Source organism: Plecotus auritus, assembly GCF_963455305.1.
Source record: "Plecotus auritus genome assembly, chromosome: 1".
Taxonomy (NCBI): Eukaryota; Metazoa; Chordata; class Mammalia; order Chiroptera; family Vespertilionidae; genus Plecotus; species Plecotus auritus.
In genome coordinates, this window is record NC_137770.1 from 248,621,209 (window position 1) to 248,648,706 (window position 27,498).

Here is a 27,498-nt window from a genome sequence, read left to right on the forward strand (position 1 = left end):
CAGGAGGCAGCTGATGGATGTTTCTCTCTCGTCGATGTTTCTAACCCTCTATCCCTCTCCCTTCCTCTCTGTAAAAAATCACTAAAATATATATAAAAAAAAGAGTTTTGGGACACTTGCACCTGCCCCCTTGCTCCCAGCATTTAGAGTTCTGATGAGGCTGTGGGCGATGGAACTGGTGGTGTTTGGCTTTGCATCATGAACCGTGTTGCCACGTTATTTTCCAGATGAGAGTGTGATGGAGCCACCCCTGGGGCGGGTCCCCTCAGACCACAACGGTGCAGTGAAGTCGAGTGCAGCCCAGAGCCGGTCACGGTGTGGTTTCGGACTGCACAGCACAACCAAGTTTCCTTTTCAAAGTAACTTTATTCTGAAAAAGTTTAAATCTCACAAGAAGTCCCACAGCAGCCTCCCCCGTGGCATTTAAAGCTACAGGGCTCGTCGACACCAGTGTGAAGCGCAGGGCACGCACTCACTGCTTTGCCTCTGGCGCACCTTCCACAGTTTCGGCGCAGCATTGACACAGAACACCCACAACGACCACGAACAGACCACACCCTCCTGTCTGGCCCCAGGCTGCGCGCCCGCACCTGCACACAGCACAGCAGACTGAGTGCAGAGCCCAACTGTCCCCACCTGAGCCAGACACTCAGGAGATTTGCAAAAATATAAGAAAATGCCACTCTTCTTGCTAATCTTTGTGTGTGGAAAATAGCTATTTTTCTTAAAAATATATTAAAGTTTGTATCTTTATTTTTAAATGAATAAATTGTTTTGAAATGTCTTTAATTTTCAATGCCATCAGTGCTGACAGCTGTGACCCCATGAAGCCGAGCTCCGGGGGTCCTAAGGTCGAAAAGGTCGAGCCTTTGAAGGTCGCACACGCGACACCCACCCTGGCAACCTTTTCGCGCACCATGGAAACACACAGGGCTGGTCATCGCCCAACGCATCCAGAGGCAATTAAAGGCCAGCAGTTTCTGGAGTGACTGTCCACAGGGGACTATGATTCATATTCAAACTAAGTATTTTAAAGTGACCTTTTATTAAGCCACTTACTACTGAATTCAACTTCAAGTACAGTCGTCCAAGCAATTGAAGCTATTCATCCACATTGTAGAATTCACCTCTTCTTTTTAGAATAATCTTGCACTTACACCTACTTTTATTAATCAAATCCATGAAGTAAACAGTAGACTTTAACAATGTGCTGTTTTCCCAGCGTCTGCCTTGGCGCCGGACCGGTCCACTGCGGTGAAACACAGGCAGAGGGCGGCTGTGACGAGCAGGTGCATGCCCTCGTAGAGGAGCTTCGGGGAGAACACACTCCATATGAACAGGTGGTAGCGCAGGGCCGTCACCAGGACGATGTAGGCGGACACCGGGATGGAGCTGAGCAGCGCGTAGCAGAAGCAGGCGCGCCTCAGCGCCGAACCGCTGCGGGTAAAGGGAAACGGGGTTAGTGCACTGTGCTCTGTCCCAGGGGCACTAACAAGTCACTGACATTTGTATTTTGAAAACGAGAAGGTAATTCTTGCTCCTGGGCCTGGTCAGTCTGGTGGGCAGAGGCGACTGAGGAGGTGAGGCTGTAGGCAGACACCTCCTATCACGCTACTTCACGCCCCATTTTGCAAAAGTATCTATTTAAAAACGATATGCACGCACTGCTATACTCTCACGTGTATTAAACCTATAAACAATGCAAGGAAAACTGCACAAGACTATGATCAACTATATGCCAACAAACTGAACAATCTGTAAGAAACGGATAAACTCCTAGAAACGTACCATCTTCCAAGTCTGAGTTAAGAAGAAAGAATCTGAAAAGACTGATAACTACTCATGAAATCAAAGCAGGAATAAAAAAACTCCCCACAAACAAAAATCCTGGACAGGATGACTTCACAGGTACATGTTACCAAACACTTAAAGAATTATTAACATGCATTCCTCTTAAACTATTCCCAAACATTCAAGAGGAGGGAAGGCTCCCAAGCTCATTTTAAGTGGCCAGCATCATCCTCATTCCAAAACCAGACAGAGACACTGAAAAAGAAAATTATAGGCCGATATCCCTGATGAACGTAAGATGCAAAAATCCTCAACAAAATACTAACAAATCGAGCCCAGCAAGATCCTACACCATGACAAGGGCTAAACAGAGCCCAGAAGGGAGGCCAGCCACATGGTCTAGGACAGAGGTGGTGACAAGAGTGCACAGTGGGTAGACAGTCTCTCAATAAAGGACGCTGGAACCTGGACAGACGTGCAAAACATGCAGCCAGGCCACCAACTTACACCACATGGAAGAACCAACTCTAAACGGATCACAGACCTAAACGCAAGATCCTGAGCGTCAGCGCATGCTGCCTCCCTCTACGCTCAGACACACGCGGCCCCCACCCGCTTCCCTGGACAGGCCGTGATCCCTGCTGCCCCACGCCTTGCTCCGTGAGGCCGCCTGACTCCGGCGCTCTGGCTCTGGGGTAACTAGTTCACTCTCCGTGGTGGCTCCAGACCTGAGCTCCTGCAGCAAGTCCTTGTATACACACCGCGGGTCCCACTAGGGATTCAACCATCAGGAAGGGGACCCCCAGGGAGCTCGTCACCTCCTGGAGCCACGGCACCAACAATGAAGGAGAACTGGGAGAAGCTTCGTCGACAGGTGGGCCTTGGCCCCTCCCTGCCCCTCGCCCGGGGAGTGGGTCTTTCTCAGCCACAGAACAGGGGCTTCCACAGTTACACTCCAGGGTCACCCCTCCTGTCACCCTGGCAAAGGGAGCTGCACACTTGAGGGGCATGGCCAGACTGCTGAGGGGCAGAGGAAGAGCTGCACCTGCTGGGCTCCCCACTCAGGAAGTTCACCAAGTGGCTGGCCCACAGCACGGGCCCCGCATATGTCGCAAATGCCGTCAGGAACATGGCTGGGACCGCCATGTAGGTGTTCAGGCCCACGAAGCCGGCCGAGACGTCCACCGTGGCGATGTTGTTGGAGTTTCCCTGGAACGATACGGCGACGCTCACAACAAGGCCATGCGACCGTGAGAAGCCAGAAGCCCCGGCCGCCCGCCCACCCTTCTGTCCCGGCCGACCCTGGACACACTTCCAAAGGTGGCGAGGAGCAAGTGCCAGGTCTGATCATGGAGAGAAGTCTCTGATGAGCTGCAACAAAGTCTGCCTTTCCTCAGATCTGTCTACTTCACACAGACACATGACACACCCTCCCCCCGGGACCCTGTCCGAGGGCTGCATGGGACCCCGGGAGGACATGCGGCCCAGGGGCCATTGCTGGAGGCTGAGGGTGGATGCTGGGCCCGGGGGATTAATGACTGAGGGAACAGGCGAGCAGGATGGCCACGAGAGCACAGTCACCACCTCAGCAGATGAAGCTGTGCAGATGGTCCGGCAGCAGCCACGCCTCACGCAACTACTGTGTCATGTCTTACAGACACACACACGGTCGGAGCAGCACCACCACTCTACACTGACAGCTCTTTCACCGAACTAACACTGAAACTTCCCAAAGAAAAACTAAAAGATAAGTGACAAAAAGTTACTGGTCTACCCACAAAGATAACGAAAACCTACCTGGAAATAGAAGAACGCTTGACCAAACCAATAGTGCATGACAGCGACCTCAGCGGCACCGTGCCTCAGGGGTCTCCAGATGAACCTGGTCATCATGGTCTGGATTAAGAGGCTGCACACCAGGACAGGAAGGTTATGTGGCCTGCAGAGCAAGGCTGCCAGGAGCACCAGTCCACTGTACATGTCCCATAGGCCTACAGTCTTGACTGGGACGTCTGCAGCAAGGACTTGAGACTTAAGCACGCCTTTGATGCCCGTGAACAGAATGCCAAGGACAAACACGTACACTAAACGCGCTTCAATGATGCCCCTAAGAAAAAGAAAAACAAATTAGCACATATTTCCCCACAAAGACCCGTGTCTACTCAGCTAACAAGCCCCAGCCCCGCCTGCCGGGTGCCCAGTGGAAGCGCCAGGCCCCCTGTGTGCCCTCCTCTGACGGAGCTGGCGTGCGGGAACCTTCCTCCTCTTGTCCAAGGATGACCTGGTACAGCTCTGCCAGGAACAGCCACGAACTCACAAACACCGAGACACACCTGCACGTGTTTGCACACACAATGATTTGGTCCACACCAGCTGTTGTTGTGGGCAAGTTAATTAGGACTTCTGATGCTCAACTGTGTTATTTGCAAATGAAGAGAGACGGCACCTACACCCCACAGAGCCGTCCTGGGAACTGGTGGAGGGACCGCACGTCCAGTGTCTGCGCAAGTCCCTGCTGTGAACTGAGTATTTCCGCACGTCACCTACAGCTGTCTGCACAGGATACTATTTGTGACAACACGCCAAAGAACCTCATCGTGTGAAACACACATTCCTACAACATACGTAAATAAATTTCGTACCTGGCCCTATCTCAATTTGCAGCCCCACCCAAGCTGTTGCAGCAGCTTTTTCATGTGAATAAGCCTGTGCTGGCTCAGGTTTCAAGACTGAGAATAAACAAATAATCTTCCCTGTCACAGAAGGGAGTGTTTGCAGCCGCCATTCTGGCCCTCATGACTTGCAGCTCCCCTGGGGCCGCAATTTTGAAATGGTAAAGGTCAACCCCTTCCTTTTCCCGTTAAATTAGCCAATTGTGCAGGACTGGGAGCCTAAGCTCTCCCATCAAGAGTGAGGGACAGATCAGGTGTGTCAGCAATAAAAGCCCAAGTGGACGCCGGCTCAGGATGTGCATGCTCCCAGCCCCCATGCATACACACCTCCTGCAGGAGGAAAGGTACTGCCTTGCTGTCTGGCTCCCAAATGTCCTTTGTGTTCTGCCAGGACCCCTGGTTTTAGGGGATCGCCTTATTTCTAACAAGACTTTTTAAAACTCTCTCAAACAAGCAGCAGCTGGTGTCAGCACACCCCATAACTATCAATAAGGGGCCCAAGACCCGGCATTAGCACCAGCCTACCTTGCTTCACAGCGTGCCCTCACCTGGCGTTTCCAAGCCCAGTACAAGTAACAGCCATATGCAGATAGCTCTGTAGCTCCTACAGGGTGGCCCCCCAGGCAGTGGCTGACTTTGTACCACCTGGGAGGCACCAGACCCGGTACACCTGGCGGACAGCTTCAGACCACACCAGATTACAACTGTACACATCCACAAGCGACACACTCAAGGGGCAGACTCAGTGAGCACCAAAGCTCCACTGAAGCAAGTCCTGCTCCACAGGGGTGTCTCCTGCACAGCAGCTCTCCCACGATAGTTGCAGCCTGGTCTGCACAGCCAATTGGCCTTGAGGTCAACTCCTCTCAGTGATGCCAATAGCAATCAAGGCTCAACTACAACAACTAGATATAGAGTTCAAATTAATGGTTACAAGGATGCTCAAGGATGCTCAATGAGAGCTTCAAGGGACTTAGTGAAAATGTGAAAGACTTGCAAAAGGACCAGTCAGAAATTAAGCATACACTAACTGAAATACAGAATAACTTACAGGGACTCAACAGGAGAGTAGAGGAGTCTGACCATCAAATCAACAATTTGGAATACGAGGAAGCAAAAAACACCCAATCAGAAAAGCAAAAAGCATCCAAAATACAAAAATAGTGTAAGGAGCCTCTGGGACAACTTAAAATTTACCAGCACTTGTGTTATGGGGGTGCCAGAAGGAGAGCAAGATACTGAAAACCTGTTTGAAGAAATAGTGACGGAAAACTTCCCCCACCTGGTGAAAGAAACAGACATACAGGTCCAGGAAGCACAGAGAGTCCTAAACAAGAGGAACCCAAAGAGGCCCACACCAAGACACATCGTAATTAAAATGCCAAGGGCAAAAGACAAAGAGAGAATATTAAAAGCAGCAAAACAGTTACCTACAAGGGAGCACCCATACGACTGTCAGCTGATTTCTCAACAGAAACTATGCTGGCCAGACGGGAGTGGCAAGAAATATTCAAAGTGATGAAAAGCCAGGACTACAACCAAGATTACTCTACCCAACAAAGTAATCATTTAGAAATGAAGGTCAGATAAAGAGCTTCACAGACAAGAAAAAGCTAAAGGAGTTCATCACCACCAAACTGGAGGAGGAAGAAGGTAAGGAGGAGCAGCAGGAGGAGAAAGAAAATGAAAAAGAAGAAAAAAAGATAGAAAATATAACAATAAAATGGCAATAAATACATATTTATCAACAATTAAATCTAAAAATAAAAATGAAAGAACAAGGAATCTAATGAATAAAATAAACTGATGAATAAAACAGAATGTGAGGCATGGAAACATGGAACAGACTGACGAATCTCGGGAGGAGGGGCAGGAAGAGATTAACCAAAGAAATTCATACTAGAGGCCCGGTGCACTAATTCATGCACGGGTGAAGTCCTGAGGGGGGTGAGGGAGACCGGGATGCGCTTGCCGACCCGGGATCCGGATCCGTTCCGCTGAGTTCGCGCCGGTTGTTGGGAGCCACCTGGAGGCTGCTTTCACATCCTTTCTTCCTTGCGGAGCGTCTAAGGAGTGGAAGCGTGTGGTGCCTGAGGCCGACTTCCAGGAGGGCAGCGCTGTCGGGCTTTTCCCTGTGGCGCTGGCCCGTTGGCGCCTGGCCCATTCTTCGGAAATTGGACCTGCAGGACTACTGAAGGAGTGAGTGGCTGCTGCTGGACTGGTGGGCCGCTGGGTCGGATCTGTCAGCTGAGCGGCGCTCCCACCGTGGGAGTGCACTGACCACCAGGGCGCAGCTCCTGCACTGAACGTCTGCCCTCTGGTGGTCAGTGTGTGTCATAGCGACGGGTCTTAAAGGTCGCTTAGGCTTTTATATAGATAGACTAGAGGTCTGGTGCACAAAATTCGTGCATGGGTAGGGTCCCTAGGCCTGGCTGGCTATCGGTGCCGATCGGGGCCTTCTGGCTGCCAGCCGGGGCCTCCCTTCCCTGGCTGCCAGCTGGGGCTTTCCTTCATTCTGCACCACCCCCTGGTGGTCAGCGCACGTCATAGCGAGCAATTGAACTCGCGGCCTCCCAGTCGAACTCCCAAGGGTACACTTTTCATCTTAATAGATATACATCACCTATGGACACAGACAATAAGGTGGTGAAGGTCTTGGGTGGGACGGGAACCAAGTGGAGGGGGTTATGGGGGGGAGGGATACCTGTAATACTATTAACAATAAAGGTTTAAAAAAATGTCATACAAAACAAGAAAGCCCACTGCATGGGAGAACTTATTTGCCAATGATATTTCAGATAAGGGTTTAATCTCCAAAATTTACAGAAAACTCATACAACTTAACAAAAGGAAGATAATGATCCAATCAAAAAATGGGCAAAGGACCTAAATAGACACATTTTGAAAGAGGACATACAGAAGGCCAAGAGACATATGAAAACATGTTCAAAGTCACTAATCATCCAAGAGATGTAAATCAAAACGACAATGAGGTACCATCTCACACCTGTCAGAATGGCTATTATCACCAAATCAACAAATGACAAGTGCTGGCGAGGATGCGGAGAAAAAGGAACCCTCGTGCACTGCTGGTGGGAATGCAGACTGGTGCAGCCACTGTGGAGAACACTATGGCGTTTCCTTAAAAAGTTAAAAATGGAACTCCCATTTGACCCAGTGACCCCCACCTCTAGGAATATATCCCAAGAAACAAGAAATACCAATCAGAAAGGATATATGCACCCCTATGTTCATAGCAGCACAATTCACCATAGCTAAGATTTGGAAACAGCCTAAGTGCCCATCAGCAGATGAGTGGATTAGAAAACTGTGGTACATCTACACAATGGAATACTACGCCGCTATAAAAAACGAACTTTTACCATTTGCAACAGCATGGATGGAACTGGAGAGCATTATGCTAAGCAAAATAAGCCAGTCAGAGAAAGATAAATATCACATGATTTCACTCATATGTGGGATATAATTTGATGAACAAGAATAGATCCAGAGACAAATGGCAGGGCAGGGGGCGGTTAGAGAGCAACCAAAGGACTTGTATGCATGCATATTAGCATCACCAATGGACGCAGACACTGGGGCGGTAGGGGCTTGCCCGGGGTGGAAATAGCGGCAGGGGCGGGGGGGGGGGGGGTTCAACTGGGGAAATAGGAGACATATGTAAAACTTTAGACAATAAATAAATTTAAAAAAATTTCATAAAGCAAGCATTTTATCCTAGCAAGGCTGGTCATTTAAAGTAAAGCTCGGTGCCCCACCTGGGCTCTCCCGGTGCTTCCTCTATCTTAAGCCCTTCCTTGTTTCCCTGTCCCCAGCTTCAATAAACATCCTCTCAAAATAAAAAAATAAATACAGTAACGCTAAGTAAGAATTTTTAAGTGAAATAATCAAAATAATATATATTTTGAAAAAATAAACTTTCCTATTTTCTTAGGAAGGTTTATGCAATTTTAAAACATTATCTTTTTAGTATGATGCGTTCAATTCAAACAGTGGAACACTGTCCACCGAGGCCTACCATGGGCCACACCCTGCCACGGAGATGTGGTCAGGTGCAGCCCGCCCAGGCGGGAGCCACGCCGAGCAAACAACAGACCCTCAGGATCAAAGAGAATGCAGCAGAGGCCTGAGTGGTCAGAGCTTGAGAGGGGAGGGCTGGGCTCTGCGTCTGCAATGCCGGGCGGGCTGAATGCCAGACGACCGGGAGGAAGAGCGCCACCGAGAGAGTGGGTGTTGCTTAGCAGTTGCCTAGCATGCCCGCTGAGCATGGGCTTCCGTGTACGGAGAGCCAGGAGTTAAATGTAAAGGCAAGTTTTAGAAGATGGACGGGCAGCAGCACCTGGGGCCCGAGAGGTGAGAAGCAGCTGTCAGGTGCTCTAGACTTGGGACAGCTCTGGGAGAGCAGCTCTGGAAGCAGGAGGGGCCGAGGACTGGGACAGAGAGGCTGGGGCCAGAAGAATGTGAACCAGCAGCACAGATTAACCAGAGGGGGCACCGGCCTACACGCCGCTGGGCCTGTGAGAGGGTGACACTGCCCAGCTCTGAGGCGAGCGGTGCTGAAATCGGTGCATCGACCAGAGGAAAGGAGGGTCTGTTTGTGTGTCACAGACACTCTAAGATTCAGACAAACAACTGCATTAAACATCCGGAAATGTGACTTCCATCCCCGGCATGTGCCCAACCTCAGACTACAAAGTGCACATCCTTTGAGATGCCTGCACACCACGCTGCCCCAACTGGCCTCCCTGTGTCAGGTGAAGTCCCCTCAGCCAGGCCCCTGGCATCCCTGACTCCCCACTCCAGTTGGCAGGCCATTTCCAGGGGTACCCCGTGCCCCTCGGCCACCTAACCCAGCCTGGCACGGCCCTCAGCTTTCAGCTGGACCTTTGTGTGAAGATGATCAGAAAAGCAATATAGCCCTAACCGGTTTGGCTCAGTGGATAGAGCGTCGGCCTGCGGACTGAAGGGGCCCAGGTTCGATTCCGGTCAAGGGCATGGACCTTGGTTGCGGGCACATCCCCAGTAGGGAGTGTGCAGGAGGCGGCTGATCGATGTTTCTAACTCTCTATCCCTCCCCCGTCCTCTCTGTAAAAAAATCAATAAAATTTATTTTTTAAAAAAGAAAAGCAATACAGCACTAGTGAAATGGAGGCCAGCGCCATCTGTGAGTCTTTCACATGAACATGAACAGCGATGCCCCTACTTCACAAGCTCAGGCCATACAGGGACAGCCTGCTGCTCTGCATCTTTGCATGTCCTGTGAAAACTACACGACTAAGCAGATGCAGAGGGGCTGTGAGCCCAGAACAAGCCTCGCTCACTCAGAGGCTCCCCCACGGCTGGCCCTGCTGCCTCCCACGGAGCAACGCTAGTGCCTTGGAGAGCAGAGCGCCCCCCCTCGCCTCGGGCCTCCTCGCTGCTCGAGAGGACACCTGGGTCGGAGGGTCCGCACGTTTCCAACAGTCCTGGGACACTGCCCACCCGTCTCCAGGAGACACAGAGCAGCTGCCCTGACCTGCAACGTGTCTCGAGGCTCAGCGGCACGAAGCTCCTCAGGGGTTCCCTACAAGACCCGGGTGAGTTTAGTTTTCTGCCGCATTTCCCAACTGCTAGGCAACACCCACTCTCTCTTCTCTCTCATTTCGTCTTGACCAAGCAACACTGAATCCTTGAGACTCCTTGTTTTTTTAAAAAATGACCCTCAAACACCTCACTGCCGAGCTACTGTGTCTCCCAGCAGTTCACTGAGCGTGCTCAGTCAGGCCCCAGGATCTGTCGGTGAAACCACTTCACCAACAACCAACTCCAGCGTCCTAAAGGCAGCAGGCAGGTGTCCCTTCACAAACCAGAGAGACCTCTAAACACGTCCCGGGCTGCAGCACACTACCTGGAAATGTACTTGTTGCCTTGTTGCCATGGGGACAGCACGTGGCCAGTGGCTGCCCTGTAGCAGTAGACACCCAGCAGGCCAAGCGCCAGGGCCCCCTTGGACACGGGGGAGCACCTGCTCTGAACCAGCGCGAAGATGGCGAGGAGGGAAAGGGCAGCAAGGATGGTGAGTTCGGCTTGGTGGTCAGAGCTGAAAGGGAAGGAAAGTGCCAGGAATTACCCACAAGTGCAGCTAGTGAGGCTTGGGTCTAGCTGAGGGGCTTTCTAAGAACTGTGCTATAAAAATAGCTGATTTTCCCGACAAGCATGGGAGAAAATGGTTGGCAACTTAAGCGCAGACTGAGGCTCTCACAATGCACAAATGAAGGGCTGCTGCCCTGACCTACCGCTTCTTGTCCAGTGTTCCACCCCCCACTCCGCCATGCGTCCCTTTTCTGGGCTGCCACATGTTCCCTACACAGGTGAGGAGGTGCTGGGCAAACCCTGTGCTTCCCAGGGTGCATCCCACTCCCGGGAGTCATGCATCTCCTTGGTGTGACTCCCATTCAGGGCCCGAGACCCCAGAGCAGTTGGGAGGCTCACAGGCAGCGGTCCCAGGGTGGGTGGGCGCCCTACTGCCTGGCCACATCCACCGCTGCTGCCAGGGAGCACCGTTCACTCACGAAATGAAACACACGAGGGAAACACCCCTTGGGAACAGGCAGAGGGTGCCTGTGGCCAGGGTCCTGCTCTAGGGGTGGTCACATGGGGTCACTCGTTGTTGCTGTTTAAACTGGACATTTATGTCCTGTCCTGGTGGTAAATGGTCACAACTGAAAAAGAACCAGAAGGCGAGCCTGGATGCCCCAAGCAGCTCTGTCCTGGTCCCGTGGCCGCCTCTGCAAACTGGCAGGGATGCAGAAGAAGCCCGAGTGGAAGGGGCCAGGTCCAGTGTGAGGAGGAGCAGCACCCCCCCCCCCCCCACTGCCGCAGTTTGCTGAGCACTAAGGCGTGGGTCACCGTGAGGTCCCAGGGTTCCGTGGGCTCGGGCTCGGCTCCTCTCTCCAGGTCACTGAGAGCGAGGAGTGGGCTCGCAGCAGCACCTCGAGGAGCGCTGCCCGGGGCGCTGGGCTGTCGGGTGGCTAGGGAGCTGACACTGGAATGGGAGATTCCCCACAGAATTCGCAGTCAAGGAAGGAGCCGCACCTGGGCTGGAGGCACAGGCCACGCTGTTTCCCCAGTGACTATCGTGTGGAGCCAGGTCGCGGCCTCACCCAGGCGGGCCTATCCCTTCTGTTCCCTACCTTGTTAGCTAAAAGCTGTGCCCTGTTATTCTACCTGAAGCTCCCAACTGCAGATGGGAGTAAGCATTTCCCTGTTCTCCTGCTGAAGTTTCCTGCTGCAGTGCGCCTGTGACTGTCCTGAGCCCCTCACAGCGCCCGTCCGGCTGTCCTGAGCCCCTCACAGCGCCCGTCCGACTGTCCTGAGCCCCTCACACCGCCTGATTGTCCTGAGCCCCTCACAGCGCCCGTCCGGCTGTCCTGAGCCCCTCACAGCGCCCGTCCGACTGTCCTGAGCCCCTCACAGCGCCCGTCCGACTGTCCTGAGCCCCACAGCGCCCGTCCGACTGTCCTGAGCCCCTCACAGCGCCTGATTGTCCTGAGCCCCTCACAGCGCCCGTCCGACTGTCCTGAGCCCCTCACAGCGCCCGTCCGACTGTCCTGAGCCCCTCACAGCGCCCGTCCGACTGTCCTGAGCCCCTCACACTGATGTCTGACTATCCTGAGCCCCACAGCGCCCCCTCTAACCGTCATGAGCACCCCTTTCCTGCCTGGTTTTCACCTGCTGCACTTCTCTTAGGTGTTGAAGAAGTACCCGCACAGCCACTGGCTGTTGAGGGCTTCTGACCACGTACCTCACAGCCTGTCCTGTTGTCCTGCCGGGAGCAGCTGGCCAGGGCAGAACCAGATCCTCGCTCACAGGTTCTCAAACGTTGGTTGGTGATTCGGTAATAAAACCAACCACATTAGGCTAGCCTCAAGCAAGTTTGCTTTTCAACATCAATTAATGGGCTAGGGTGTATTTTTCTAATTCTTCAAATCTCAAATACCACTTCCATCCTGAACATGGAAAACGGGCCCCATGTGGGGAAAGGCGACTGCTGGCCAGCTAGCTGCGGCCACGGCGCGTGCTCTCACCTGGTGAGCCAGTGTCCCAGGTCAGGGCGGTGGGCCCACTGTACCCCCGTCTGGTTCAGAGACCGCAGCAGCCGGCAGCAGCCGAGGACCAGCCACGGGCTGGCCAGCGCCATGCACTTCTCACGGCCTCGGAGCCCGTCCAGGGAAGAGGGGCTCTTGCGTGCTTGGTTGAGCTCTAACACGTCACAGCTGACGCTCCTGTCCTGCAAAGCTGATGCCGGGCCAGCAAACCCTCCTTCTGCGCGTGAGCAATGTTGAGGCTCCCCGTCGTCCCCCAGAAAGCAGGTTCTGTAGCTCTCGTGACACAGAGCCAGGCACAGGGTGCTGACGAGGAAGTACCAGGTCTGGTGCTCCTCCTCGATGAAGCTGCTCGCACCCAGACTCAGGACGTGGCCCGCAGTGCCCGCCAGGATGAGGAAGTCCAGCTCTGACCACCTCCAGGGGGAACTAGCCGGGTTCTGTGAGAGGAAGATGCACTTTGTAAGGGAAATCTGAAAACTGCACGTGACTTGCTGCGTGCTGGGCCCAGAACAGAGCCCACGAGGACACTCATTGGCTGCTCCCCCTGCTCTGGAGGAATGGCCCCTCCTCCTCGGCACAGCCCGTCCTCAGCCGGTGACAAGACATGGCTGTCTAGACCCGCACCACCTGGGCAGTGTGGGGGTTCGGAGACCTGGCCCCGGCCCCTGGACCCAGCCCTTCATACACATCTTCGTCCGCTCGAGCCTGGGTTGTCAGGCAGCCACAGCCAGTTCCCGCTACTAAAACCAAAGAACCTCAATGATATTTCCCAAGAATCCGACCATGAATTTTCCAGAAATCCAGGAAGTTTCCACTGAAACGTTCATTCTACTGAAACAACAAAGTTGGCACCACACACCATCCCTTCAATGTCCCAACTTGAAGCATATAAAACTAAAGACAGCCCGGCCAGTGTGGCTCAGGGGTTGATGTCGACTTATGAACCCGGAGGTCAGGGTTCGATTACCGGTCAGGGCACATGCCCAGGCTGTGGGCTCCATCTCCAGTGTGGGGCATGCAGGAGGCAGCTGATCAATGATTTTCTCTCATCGTTGATGTTTCTATCTCTCTCCCTCTCCTACCCTCTCTTTCACTGGGACCCTGTCTTCCCTCCTGACAGGCGAGGCCTGGGACCTGTCAACACGGAGCTGAGAGTGAGGTGGGTCCAGAGCCTGGGGACAGGCTGCCCTCCCCGGCTCCGGCCAGCGCTGTGCCTGCCGCACATGTCGGGAGGGAGAGGTACTAAGCTACAAAGTGCGGCCTACACAGGGAGACACGTCCCACCTGCGGAGCCAGCCTTACCCTCCTCAGGAGCTTTCCATCCACACACGTCCTGGTCAGAGCGGACAAGACGCCACAGAGCAGCGCGGAGACCAGCGCCAGCACCCCGCCCGCCATGGGCCACGCGAGGCTGCACAGGTAGCGGGAGCTCTCGGCTGAGGTGCACACGACCACGTGCACGGCCCAGAGAAGCAGGAACGTCAAGTAGAAGAGCAGAGAACACATGGGTGACAGAGGGACCTCCAACTCCGCTGCGGCGCCCAGGGCCTGCGGGACGCTGAGCAGGAGCAGGGCGAGGACCTGGGCGGGAAAGCACGGGCTGGTCCACAATGGGCCGCAGGGAATGGCCCAAACCACGCTTCCAGCCACCCGCCCGGACAGGACTGTGCACAAGGGCGCACAGGAACAAACAGGAAAACCGGTTTCCCGTTTTTGGAAACACTGATGTTCTACAGACACTCCAGTGTCATGTTCTGGCTGGGGTACTGAGCCAGCTCCACAGGTGAGCCTCGCTCCGCTCTGTGAGAGCAACGTACCTCCAGAACCACGACGGTCCCCACCACCATCGAGTAGATGTCGTACTGGGCCACCTGGCTGCTCAAGGTCCGGCTCAGGGTCTTCAGGGCGTCCAGGTACTGCCTGCGCACCTTGGCTCCCAGGTTGAGAAGGACTTCCGAGTTACTGTCCTCTAAGTACAGTCTGACCCAGTTTCCGTGCAGCCTTTCTGCCATTTTAAACTGCTCGAACCCAGGCTCTGACAAGAGGAGGCACAGGTTGCGGACGCAGCACAGACGTAGGCACTGGTTTCCCAGTGTGCTTCCGCAGCCTGTGGGAGAACCTGACAGCTGGCGCCCAGGAACCTTCGTGTGTGGGCTGGTCATGGGCCAGTACCCCCCGACCTCCTTCCAGGCAACCTCCCCCGACCCTTCTGCCTCCGCCCCTGGCCTTGCTTCTCTCCTCCCTTGCTCCCCCCGCCCCCCACTCCCCGCTCCTGCAATGGAAAACCACCCAGAAATGCATCATGTTAACAGATCCTCAACTTTACAGAAACCTTCCCATGCTCGCGCTGCGTGAGGACTGGATGGACCGGTGCCTGACGCTGTCTCCACCACATCCACGCCCCCCCGCCCCCCACTGCATGGCTAACCCGCCTGCCTCTCAGCAACAGCTTGCGTCTTCTACCGGCTCTGAACTGCGAGTCCTCTCTGGGCAGGATGGCCTCTGCCTCCGCTGTGCAAAGCGGGGCTGCTGCAGAAAGCCCAGCCCCAGTACTGCTGGCTCCCCAAAGTCGGCCGGCCTTCCTCTCAGAGCTGGGCCAGACGCAAGGACTTCCTTTTGGGGGCTCCCTGGTGTTCAGGGCACTCTCCCGCCTCGCAGCAGAGCCATCCCAGGTGTCTGGGCTCCTCCTTGAGGCCTCCACCCCCCGCAGTGGTGTGCTGCCCAGCTCTCCTGTCACAGCCAAGATGGAGCCCTCGCCACCCCTCTGGCACTGCCTGCATCCAAGCCCCGAGCGGCACTGCTCCTGCCAGCAGCTCTCTACATGGCGCTCGTTCCTGCTTCTGGAAATTCTTTCGTTGGCTACTTGGCTTCCTCGACACCTGCCCCTCACCCACGAGCACCACCTGGTGAACCTGCTCCCCTACAGCCATCCCCACCTCTGTACAGCCACCCATTCCTTCGCTGTTGAGCAGAAGCCTGCGTCAGGCCTTAGCTCAGGCTCATTCGGGCTGGTGTCCGGGGTACCAGCAAGCCCTGCCTGCACTGCGGTCAGCATCCAGACCGCCCCCTCCCGTCCCAGCTCCACCGCCACTGCCACCACCTGGGCCCACCCTCTTCGTGCCCCGCAGCCTCCTCCAGCCTCCCCGGCCCCAGAGCCTCTCAAGTGCTGGCTGCAGAGCTCAGGCTCTGCAACTCAGGACGAAAACGAGAGCGCCTATTCCAGCCAGGGTCCCAGAGGCCCCCACACCCCTGACCTCCCATCCTCCTGTGCCTTCCTTTGCTCCAGCCACTCGGCCCCTTCATTCCTCCAAAGTGAGGCACGTGCCCGCCCCCGGCACAGGACCCTGAGTCTGCCACATGCTCCCTCCCAGGCCCTCGCCACCCGCACACCACCTGACACCAATGGCCACCTCCTGCTCTCCCTCTCAAGCTGCGCTCTGTGAGGGCAGCACCGGCCCTGCTGTCCAAACAGAAACTGAGTGGGAAGAGTTACCACTTGTTGACTGAATACACTTATGGGGGCACGTGACTGAGACAACGGCCTCTGGGTGCTGCTCCCGGTGATGGCCGAGCCCTGAAAGCAGAACCATCTGCATAGCCAGCAGCAGTGAGGACCAGGCAACGGGAGCCCCAGCCTGACAGAGGTGGCCACAGCTCACCTCTCTCGTACGCCGGGACGCTTGCTTGCAACAGCCTGCCGAGCTGCACTGCATTCAAGTGTAGGAACCTCAGCTGTTCCCGCATGGCTCTGCCCTGGACGACCGGGAACAGGAAGCGGCCCACACTGTGCTGCGGGATAGGCAGGCCGAGCCCCACCGCCAGGGTGGCAGCCAGGTCCGTCTGCTGCACACGCTCTGGGGGCCTGACTTCACCTAGGGGAGAAAGCAGGGTAAGCGACAGGCTCTCGGACACACTTGACCTTCGACAACGCATGTCAATCACCGTCTCTCCAAACCATCCCTCCCTGTGGATTTACATGGAGCACCGCACTGTGTTGTCAGTGGCACGTGCCTTCCCTGAAACAGCCACGGTGCCTGGGAGACACTGGCACAGGGAGCAGGTGGCTCAGCAGATGGTCACCTGGGGGGTCTCTGGTGGCCCCGCCCTCTGGATGCAGAGTGGTGCTCACAGCCCCTCGGGGCACCTCTGGGAAAGCAGAAAGGAGGCTGGCCCAGCGCCACGGCCTGCGCACTGCAGCACTTCATGCTGAGCAGGGGTTGGCGTCTGACGGACCCTGCAAGGAGCCTGGGTGAGTCAGGACCTGGGCTCAGGCCTGGCTTTGCCCTAGGCCCCGCGAGGCCCTGGACAGGAAGCTCAGCGCAGGCGTCCTCTTCTCTGTGGAGAAATCCCCCCTCTTCACCCAGACGCCTGATGCAGGTGGGCCAGCGGAGCCTGGGACCAGCCTCTCCCTCTAGAGCGAGTCTGTAGAGATTTAGTTTTGATTACGGTAATTTTGGGTTGTATGAAATTTTTTTTTAATTGGGTCAAATTTGTTCTTTTCTGACCAACTCTCAGTACTGATGCCTCCCGGGTTATACTTAGAAGTTTTCCACTCCAACATTATTTTTCTTCTCAGTCTCTTACACTGAGGGCTTGTTCTGAAAGAAAACAAAGCCCTCAGCACTGACACTGGGGGGCCTGGCTGTCGTGCTGAGACAGCGGGGCTGCGTCCCGACACTGACTGCAGCAGCCCCGCCGCTGCGCACAGAACTGGCTGTGCCCTACCGAAGCGCACCTGACAGCAACAGCACAGAGGGAGGGTCAAAGCTGTACTGGAGAAAAATGTCACCACACAACCCAGCCGGTCAGGGCACACGCCCAGGCTGTGATTCCATCCCAGTGAGGGGCGTGCAGGAGGCAGCCGATCCGTGATGCTTTCTCATCATTGATGTTTTCATCTGTCTCCCTCTACCCTCCTCTCTGAAATCAATAAAAAGATGTATTAAAAAAAAGACACCATATGAAAATGTCTTCACAAACACTTGTTCACGAATGTGCACAGCCCCATCCACTGATGGACGAATGGACGCGGGTGTTCACACAACAGGTATCACTCAGCAGCACTGCAGGGCCCTCTATCCTGGCGCACAAAACCACGCGCCCCAGGGCTCCTTGCATTCGAAATCTAACGAGGAGGCAAACGTAACAGCGACAGAAACATAACTTGCTGGAGGAGGGTGGGGAGTGGTGGGGACCACTCACAGAAAAGTTCTAAAACTGATACTGACTCAATGAACAAAAGGAGTGAAGTCTGCAGAATATAACTATTCTTAAAGCAAATCAACAAGTTAAACAAACACACCCGCAGCCCTCCAGGCCACCTGCCCGCACAGCCACAGGCCTCCCAGCCAGCCCGGCTATCCTTTTCCTCCGAGTCAGCCCTGCTGCACACGGCCCACCCTCACTCCTTCCTGCTGCTCGGTGGTATCTGCTGTGTGGACGCACCATGTTCAGCAAACTCATCAGGGCTTGGGTTTCCACTTGGCTGTCATGAATAATGTTGCTGTGAACATCTGTGAACCAGTGTTTGTGAAGACATTTTCACACGGTGCCATTTCCACCACAGGAGCTCAGGCACCGGGGCAGGACGAGAAGTGCAGGGAGGAAGCTGTTTCTGGTGCAGGGCTCTCACTTTGCTCAGTGGCCACCCTGGTCCGAGTGAGGGATAGTGGGGTGCAGAGGCCGTGCTGTGGTCCGAGTGAGGAACAGTGGGGCGCAGAGGCCATGCTGTGGTCCGAGTGAGGAACAGTGGGGCACAGAGGCCATGCTGTGGTCCGAGTGAGGGATAGTGGGTACAGAGGCCGTGCTGTGGTCTGAGTGAGGTTGGCGGAGTATAGAGGCAGGTGCCCTGGTGGGCACTGTACCTGTTCACTGGAAGGCTGGCTCCAGCAGTGCTGGGTGATGGCAAGGAACTGGGAGAGGAAGCCACGGCGTCCACAGGAACAACAGCACGTGAAGCGAGGGGCACAGGCAGGCCCGCATGGAAGGTGGTGGGAGACGGCCAGGCCTGAGGCGGGGGGGGGGGGGGGGCGGCGGGAGGGGGGTCAGAGGGGCGCGTGTGTTTGGGTGCAGAACTGGGTGTGTCAGTGATGACAGATAAGTCCTCAGTTAACCTTGCTCGGACTGGTCTGGTGACTCCTATTGACATGGCTATTCAACCTATAGTTTCTAATAGTGGGTACTTTTAAGGGGATGTAAGTACCTCTGTTTCTCTCAGTTCATATATGTACCTCCAAAGTCGCTAAGCTACGGCACATTATTACTAACAGTCCCAGGCATCCAGGCAGCGGCATTCATACGACTGAATTCCCACGAAGTGTATTTGTATTGTAATCATCAGGGCAAGAAACCTAAACTCCCAATCTTGACTGCCCCTCGCCGTTAATTTTCATTCTGCCATTGCTCAGGATATTTCAAACTTAGCTTCCAAGAATAGTCATAAAATTAAAACCGGGTGATAGAAAACAGCAGTAAAAGGCAGTTCCAGCATGTCAGCCATGTCCAAGTCCTCACCAGGCTTCCTCTCGAATGCAGAGCTGGTGAGGAGCAGCACGGTGCTCACTTCCTCCAGGGAGGAGGCCCCGTGGCCCCCACTCTCGGACATGCCGTGGTCGCCACAGAGAACCAGCAGGCTGGGCGAGAGGGCCTCCCTCTCCTGCAAGGCAAAGGGGCCATTTCAACGGCATTGACACCAGGAACATGTACTCGCTGAGAAACCAACATCAGGTTTCAGCTGTCATGAGCAGTTGCTTTCTAAACTAGTGGTTTTTTCCTTTTACCTATGAGCTTACAGTCAGATCAAAGGGTCAAGGTCAAATAATGTCATATATGAAACAAACAGAATCACATGGTGATCACACAGCACAGCGGGCTCGGACATAGGGCCTCTCAGGGCAGAGGATTTGGGCCCGGACCTCTTTGCCACTTCCGAGCTGTGAGAGTGCTGGCACATTACTCTGGGTGCCTCCGTGTCCCCATCTGTCAAATGCAGCCGCCTTCCTGCCCCTGGGGCTCCAGCCATGACCTCTGCTGCCCAGGATGTGCCTGGCAGCTCCACCTCGCCCTTGCTCTTGGCCTTGTCACATTGGCCCCCTCCTGTCCAGCCTCTCCTCACATCTCCCATGACTGCTCTGCCCAGGCTGCTGAAAACCACAGCCACTCAGATGCAGTTCCCTCCTCCTGCCCCCATTGCCCTGTGGCACATCACCTTCAAGAACACTCATGCAGCCTGGCCGGCATGGCTCAGTGATTGGGTGTTGCCCTATGAACCAGGAGGTCATGGTTCGATTCCCGATTAGGGCACATGCCCAGGATGTAGGCTCGATCCCAGCGGGGGGTGTGCAGGAGGCAGCTGATCCAGGATTCTCTCTCATCACGGATGTCTCTCTCTCTCTCCCTCTCTGACAGAAATAAAATATATTTTAAAAAAGAGCCCTGATGCACTCGGTTACTGTGCTTCTTGTCTGCCCTCCTGGCTGGAGCCCACACCCCGCAGACACCCAGGCAGGCTCAGCGTCCCGAAGGCACTCAGGAAGCAGGAGCAGGAGGGATGGTGATGGTGGAGACAGAGCCACTGGAGGCGGGACCAGGCAGGTGAGCATCACAGTGGCACCGTGCCGGCTGAGGCTGCCGAGGGACGGTGGGCGTGACATTCACTCAGGTCACCTGAGCTCACGCGCCAGCTTTAGTTTTTCTGGCGAGTGTGGGCACAAGGACCTCCTGGCACCAAGACCCTCTGAAGTGCAGCTCACCTCTGACAGCAGTGAGGTGTGGATTCTCATCAGGATGCTGTCCATCTCGCTGAGCTTGCGCCCAATCAGGGGGCTGCTGGGCCCGGAAATGTGGCCGATGTGATCCAGCCCCAGGTAATGGAGGATTAACACATCCCAATCCCCTCTTTTCAATACTTTATCCAAGTGCCTCGTCACGTTATCGTCCACCTTTAAGGGGAAAGTGCATGTCAAGAGCTCCTGTAATGGCCTAGATCTTCACTCCCCAAGAAAGTGATGCGGTCACTATAAGTCACAGGGTTTAGTTCAGGTGACAGGACTAGCGGGAGTTTGAAAAGACCAAGAAAAAAAAAAATAAGAACTGCCATAAAGAATTCAACAAACATCAGATGAGACGAAACTTTCACTGACATCGTTTCACACCTCTAGGCTGCAGACAGAGTGTGTTACACAGATGGACCAAGCAGGGTCTGCTCCGAGAACATCTCTGTGGGCACCACGGGGGCTGCACTGAGGAAGGACCCAGGACCCAGGACCCAGGACCCAGTTAGACAGGGGAGGGCAGTTAGTGAGCACAGGACAGTGCTCAGGGTTCAAGTGACCAGCATGAGAGCTGTCCTCGGAGGGAGGAGACAGCATTCTGTGACCAGCTGCCCCCAACGGACCCATTTAGCCTGGTCAGCCCCGACCCCTCCGCTGGCCCACCTCCCTCTCACTGAAAAGCCTACAGCAGAGAAGTGTTTCTGAGTGACTGTACACAGGACGGGGAGGGGCCCAGTGGCCGCTGGCCAGCACTGCTATGCTGCACAGGCCACTGCAGCAGAGGGCATCTGTGTCAGCCAACGGACAGGTGTGGGGGTGCAACGCTGACCGCCCTAATGCCAAGTCCAGACATGTGATGCCACTGCCCTTAGGGTCTCCCTCTGCACCCAGGCTCAACTTTTCAACGAGGGCTCTCATCACTCCTCCCCTTGGTGAAGCAGCACGCCCAGCACAGGCTGATGCCTCTTAGGACCACCCACCCAGCTTGCCCTTGACCCTGTGCCTCCCACTCGACACTGACCCACTTGCAGAGGGACCAACGGCCTCGGAGCCCCAGGCAGTGTGGCAGCCTCGGGCTCAGCCTCAGACAGAGAGGCTGCCACCACTCTGTCCTTCTGGGACGTCCCCACTCACCTGTGTACCCAGCTCACCTGGCTCCTGGCTGGGTTCTTGACACTCGCCAATCGGTGCTCAGCCTCCAGGCTGTGGGCTCACACCTGCACCAGGCTCACGGCCCTGGCTGTCACGGTACAAGTGAACCACATCTGTACTGTCTCCACGCCCTCCCAATAGAGTAACCAACACCACACAAACAACGCTGCCTCTCCGCCTAGTAGGATCTTTGTTTCTTACTTTCAACACTGACCTCTGTATAATCTGACACAAAAAATGAGGTTGTTCCATCATATTCCACAAAGTGCTTTGGGAATAACTTCACCCATGTTTCGTCTCCATAGAAGATGATTCTTTTCCCTGCGGCTTTTGCCTGTGTGACAACATTGTCCTCCAGCAGAGCGGGGGAGTTGAGGTTTCTGACGACATCCACGAAGCCAGGGAGGCTCCCTGTCATCAATGCCTGCAGGAGGGAACACTCTCGGATTAGACTTTGGGGCCCAAAGTGCAGCAGGGGGAGGGGTGCTGGCCACTACACAGATGAAAGATGCAAGCATAAAAGCAGGGCATCCCCAGTACCGGAGCGTGGGTCAGTCTTACGACAAATGGGGAAAGCTACCCGCAGATTCTGGCAAAATCAGAACGCTTCACCTGAACGCCTGACCCCATTTCGGACACGGAGAGGATAAAGGAGGCGCTGAGGGAACCAGACGACCGCAGTGCCAGAGGAAAGGACCAAAACAAGCGACAAAGGGTGGTGTGCGCTCAAACCTGTGCGTTCACACCCACGGCCAGGCTCTCACCTGAGCTTCAAGTCTGCAAACTCCATGTCCTGATTCACAAACCAGAGACTCTACTGTCCAATCCCAAGTGAAAGAGCAGCTCCCACACACCTCTCAGGAGTTCCCCTGGGAAGCTGGCCCAGGTGTGCTGGTGGGGACCCCTCCCGTCCCCACCATATGGCCCCATAGTTTTGGGGAGTGGGAGGGGTTGTGATATCTTCACCCCTTCCTGCGATTGTAAGTCAAAAGCCTCCCTCATTTTAACCCAGATACCAAGAGACCGCCACGATGGGGCGCGGTCTCTGTGGTCTGCATCTCCCAACAACCCACAACACAAGTGTCCGGGCCTGTGCATCGGGTCACACCCAAGGAGTACCTGCCAAGACTTCTCCAACAGCAAACAGACATGTGCGTTCACTGGGCGTCTAGAACGCATGTGAGCTCGCCCCATTTTCTCCCCCAAGAGCAAGATGACACCTGGATAAAACTGTCAAAACCACCATTTGGGGACTTTGAAAACTCACCAAGGATAGACAATCCATTGAGAAGTTCTTACTGAAGACAAACTGCAAGGTCTCAGTAAACACTGTGAGTCCCCGCAGTGCTTTAAAGGGGCTGCGCCCTCCTCCACCCTGGCTCTGTGCTGCAGGAGCGGAGGACAGGAGGACCCTTGATTTGGAGCTGGCTCCGGGGGACAATGCCACGCCAGGGTGTGGCATCCATGGCAAGACCACATCAACAGCTGCCCGAGGCGCCGTGCTGGTTGTGGTAAGAGACCAGCCCAAACCTTCAAAGGGGACTGGAGGAATGAGACCGGTGTAGTGGACCCCCATCAGCTCCACCGATTCCTGGCACCTGGAAGGCTGTGTGTACCCTCAGGAGACCGGAGAGGGCGGGCCTACTTACTAGTTCCTGCTGGCTGGACAGAAGGCTACCCACAGAGAAAGTGAGAATCAGGGCGGACGTGTAAGGCCCTGACCAGTGAGCATCTGGCCCGTCCCACACATGACCCCACTAAGGGTGGTAGCCTCACCACATTAGGTCTTTATGCACAACTTCTGACCAATTGCTAGCCTATGCTGACCCCGAGTGACCCTTGGAAATACTAGCCTAAAACTAAAAACAAGAATTAGAAAAACAACCTCAGAGACATCAGTTGCCCTACACTCAGGGAGAAACTCCCTAGGCCTAGTTCAGGCAAGTCACGCCACACAAACAAAATAACAGCGACAACAGCCACCACTCCTGGGTGAGCGTCAATCTCGAGTGGAGGTGGGACACCTTATGTCTCGTCCAACTATACACATACAAATGTATGTGCTGGATTGTACAAAAATTCTATCTCAACAAAGGTATTGCTTTTTTTAAAGATTTTTTTTTTTTTTATTGATTTCTAGAGAGACGAAGACAAGTGTAGTGGACTTCCAAAAGCTCGATGCAACAGAGGTAAAGGCGAGACAGCCAGCCGGAGCCCACAACCAGGATGTGTGTCCTGACCAGGAATTGAACCAGCGACCCTCCGATGCAGAGGAAGGACACACAACCGAGACACCCAACCAAGCCACACTGGCCAGGGCTAAAGTTATTTCTTTTTCTTTTTTTAAATATATTTTTTATTGATTTCAGAGAGGAAGGGAGAGGAAGAGAGAGATAGAAACATCAATGATGAGAGAGAATCATTGATCAGCTGCCTCCTGGATACCCCCCACTGGGGATGGAGCCCGCAACCTGGGCATGTGCCCTTGACTGGAATCAAACCTGGGACCTTTCAGTCTGCAGGCCGACGTTCTATCCACCGAGCCAAACCAGCGAGGGCTAAAGTTATTTCTTAAAACGTGAGCCTCTCTCTTACCCCAAATTCTACTTCCTAAAGATAACTGGTTATTTTTGTAAGTACCCTTTCATACTTTTTTTCTGTAGGTGTACAACCAAATTTATACAAAGATATATTTTTCACCGAAATGGTAACAGACTATGTAAATAATTTCACAACTTGGTTTTGTTTTCCAATTAATAAGAGACCACGAATTTCTTTGCCCAGAAAACCACAGCTATAAAAACGACATGTATATGTATATGTATATGTATATGTATATGTATATGTATATGTATATGTATACACACACACACACACACACACACACACACACACACACACACAAACGTTCACCCTTACCTGTGGATATTTTTTCCTTTTAAAAGACTGGAAAAGGGGGTGGAGAAACACGTGAGAGGACACATCAATTGGTTGCCTCTTGCACATGCCCCAACCGGGCTGGGGATGGAACCTGCAACCCAGTATGTGCCTTTGACCGGGAATCAAACCCACGGCCCTTCAGTGCGAGGACCGGCACTATCTACTGAGCCACACCAGACGGGGCTATGTTTTTAGTGCTCAAATATACAACATATTTACATCCAATATTTGAATGCACAATATATTTAACCAAGACCATTTTAATGGGCATTTACTTTAAAAAGCTTCCAATGGAAGTACCATTTGAGCTGAGACCTGAGATTTAAGTGTTGTCTAGGTGAGATGAGGTGGGGCCTTCCTAGGGAGACACAGTAAACTGCAAAGGCTCCAAGCCAGAGGGCAGTGTTCATGGGAACCAAGCTACATGTGATCATGAAAGAGGAAAAGTAGCTCAGACGAGGGTGAGGTAAACGGGCAGGACAGCCACGAGGCCTGGGTGAGTAGGCACAGCGGAGGGCGCTAAGTTGAGTAGCACGAGCTGGAGACCAATTGGACTGGATGAGGGAGGTGGCTCAGTTCAGCTATATTCTCAGAATTAAGATACCTGTTCACCTCATTTCTCGTGAAGAGTAGGTTATCATCAATCTTTAAATTTTTACAAAGTGATAGACAAAACTTGGCCTTGCAGATGGTTTTAATTTGAGTTGCTATGATTACCAGTAAAGTAAAAAGAATCTTTTCACATGTTTAACGGACATTTCAATTTCTTCCCCTGCGGAACTCCCCTTACCCTCTGGGCTGTCACCCCAGGGAGCATGCAGGTAGCCACCGAGTTGCAGTTGGGGGCTCTAGGAAGTGTTAAGTGAGAACTCAAGTCTGTCATCTCCTTGGAGGTTCCCTGGCTGCCATGGCCTTGGGAATGGGCGTTTCTTGCCTTCTGAGAGAAGGACCTGTCTCAGTCACCCTGCACAGCAGTGCTGCCATGGGCTGCCTCATGACGGCCAGTTGTTGGAGCCAGGCAGCCTTGTGCTCCAGTCCCCATCCCAGTTGCGTGACTTGGATACTTCAAGCCTGTTCCCTCCTTTGGAAATGGTCCCTAATAAAGCTGTAGTCTTCTTTACCCGTAGTTCCTGGGTGAAGCACTAGGCACTTGAAAGCCACTCACTAGCTGAGCACCTGCAGGCAGTTTACACAGCAAGAACTGTGGAGGCCAGACCCTGCTGGGTCAGTCACTGTATGCTTCAGTGCTGGCAAGTCTGAGTTCCCCTTCTCATCGATAAAGTCAAAAGGCTGAACTGGATAACCCTAAGGCTTTCCAGGGTTATAACTGACATAATGACCATGACAGAAAATAACAGGGGAGCAAGGAGGATGGCATCCCTGAGACCAGGCTGGCCTGGAATAAGTGGCTTTCAATCCTTTATGCCTCCCAGGAAGCATGGACTCTGGCTACTTGAAAAGGGGTACAAGTCACGGTCTCAGTTCTACCTTATGTCAGGCTTCTTTGTCCGTCTACTGCCCCAGCCAGGCTGACGGCACCAAATGCACTTCAAGTGCAGACAAGTTAACAGACTATAGAGAGCCCTCTAAACCTCTTAGAGCCAAACCATCCTATATAACAAAGAGCTAGTGTGCTAATTAGGACGAAGCCAGGGCTGCGAGGGGCTGCGAGGGCTGAGCCCCTTGCGTGCCTCTGGCGTCTAGTGATTTATAAAACACGGTGTTAAACTGTTTACCTTGATTCGAGGCATAGTAACTGTAGGTGGCTTTGCTTCAGCCACAAAACTGTGAGATGCTCCTTTTTCCACAAGGTAAGTTGTGTAGGGCATAAATTTCACACCTTTTGACCCAAACACAAAATCATCTCTCAAGGCATCGATCAGCATAATAACAATTTTCCTGAAGAGAGGTGGGGGGAGCTTGGTCCAATTGGAACTGGCTCCTAAAAGGGTTTGAAAGGAAAAAGAAAATTGAGTTGTCCACTTTACTTCGCATTCAATCACCTGTAATCTAGTTTCTGCCCACTTCTCCAGCACAGATCCTGCCATGTATGAACCAACCCAGAGAACAATGCCCTCCCCTACAGGGTGGGGGCGGCTCCCTCCCAGGTAGTTCAGGAGCCCCAGTACCGAGTTATGAACTGCCCTCAGCATGGCGAGGAGAAGTACTGGGCCCGGGGAGTCCCTTCCGAGGCGAGGGCCCTGGAGTGGTAAAGGCAGGCGCTTGACCTGCGAACACGTGCTTCACTGCGCGGAAGGGCGAGCTTCTGCCAATTGTGTTTACATGGTCAGCGGCTCGTATTGTGTGGCCCTGGGGCAAAACGGAGCGCCTCTCCCTGGCATGGATTGCTGGGAGAACCACGAAGGGGTCCCGGCAGGGCGGTCGTCACTACTGGCGACAAGGGGGTCTGACGGAATGTAAAAGAAGAGAAAAGCGAGGGTTCAGCAGGAATCTTTATCTGTTGTGACTCAATGAGCAAAATGGGTGCCGGGAACCGAGGGGCTCGGAGTTGCTCGGGGAAGGGGCGCGGGCTGGAGGGGTGGCAGCCCGGCGCGGAGAGCTGACTTTTCGGTGACTAGACAGGAGGGTCGAAACGGGGCTGACGGTGGCGGTTGTCAAGTTGTAGGTCAGACACAGAAAGAGAGGCCCCGTTGGAGCGGTAAGGAGAGGGGTCTTGGGGGTGGTGGGTCCGGGGAGAAGCCCGCGAGGAGGGGCTCAGGAGGAGGTTCCTCCGGCCAAGGAGTGGGCCCGGGAGCGGGGCCGTACCTGCCGAGGGCTCGGGCGCCGCGGTCGCTGCCGGGGGCTCGGGCTTGGAGGAGGAGCGCACGGGAGCCGGGAAGAATCCCCGCAGGAAGAGCGCGACTCCCAGCACCTCGATCACCACGCAGCCTGCGGCGAAGGCCCCGCAGCCCAGCCGCATCGCGCCCTCCGCCGCTGCCCGGCCGCCTCCGGCTGCGGAAACAGCAGGGAGCAGGTGTGCACCGCGGCCCCGGCTGGAGCCAGCCCCGCGCGTCCAGGCGGCCTGCGCACCACGGACACACACGGAAGGGGCGAGCGCTTCCG

General features: G+C 54.4%; 1 protein-coding gene across 1 annotated transcript; it reads right to left on the reverse strand.

Annotated features, from left to right (window-relative positions):
* Positions 1-349: 349 nt before the first annotated feature.
* Positions 350-27,498, reverse strand: PIGG (phosphatidylinositol glycan anchor biosynthesis class G (EMM blood group)). The gene is made up of 13 exons (XM_080644356.1): positions 27,202-27,498; positions 26,172-26,377; positions 21,710-21,919; positions 20,323-20,511; positions 19,085-19,226; positions 16,231-16,443; positions 14,389-14,606; positions 13,874-14,152; positions 12,551-13,008; positions 10,372-10,563; positions 3,589-3,898; positions 2,837-3,000; positions 350-1,437 (listed from the first exon to the last, which is right to left on the reverse strand). Exons 1-13 carry the CDS (start codon positions 27,353-27,355, stop codon positions 1,200-1,202), a joined length of 2,973 nt encoding a protein of 990 aa, XP_080500482.1. The 5' UTR covers positions 27,356-27,498; the 3' UTR covers positions 350-1,199.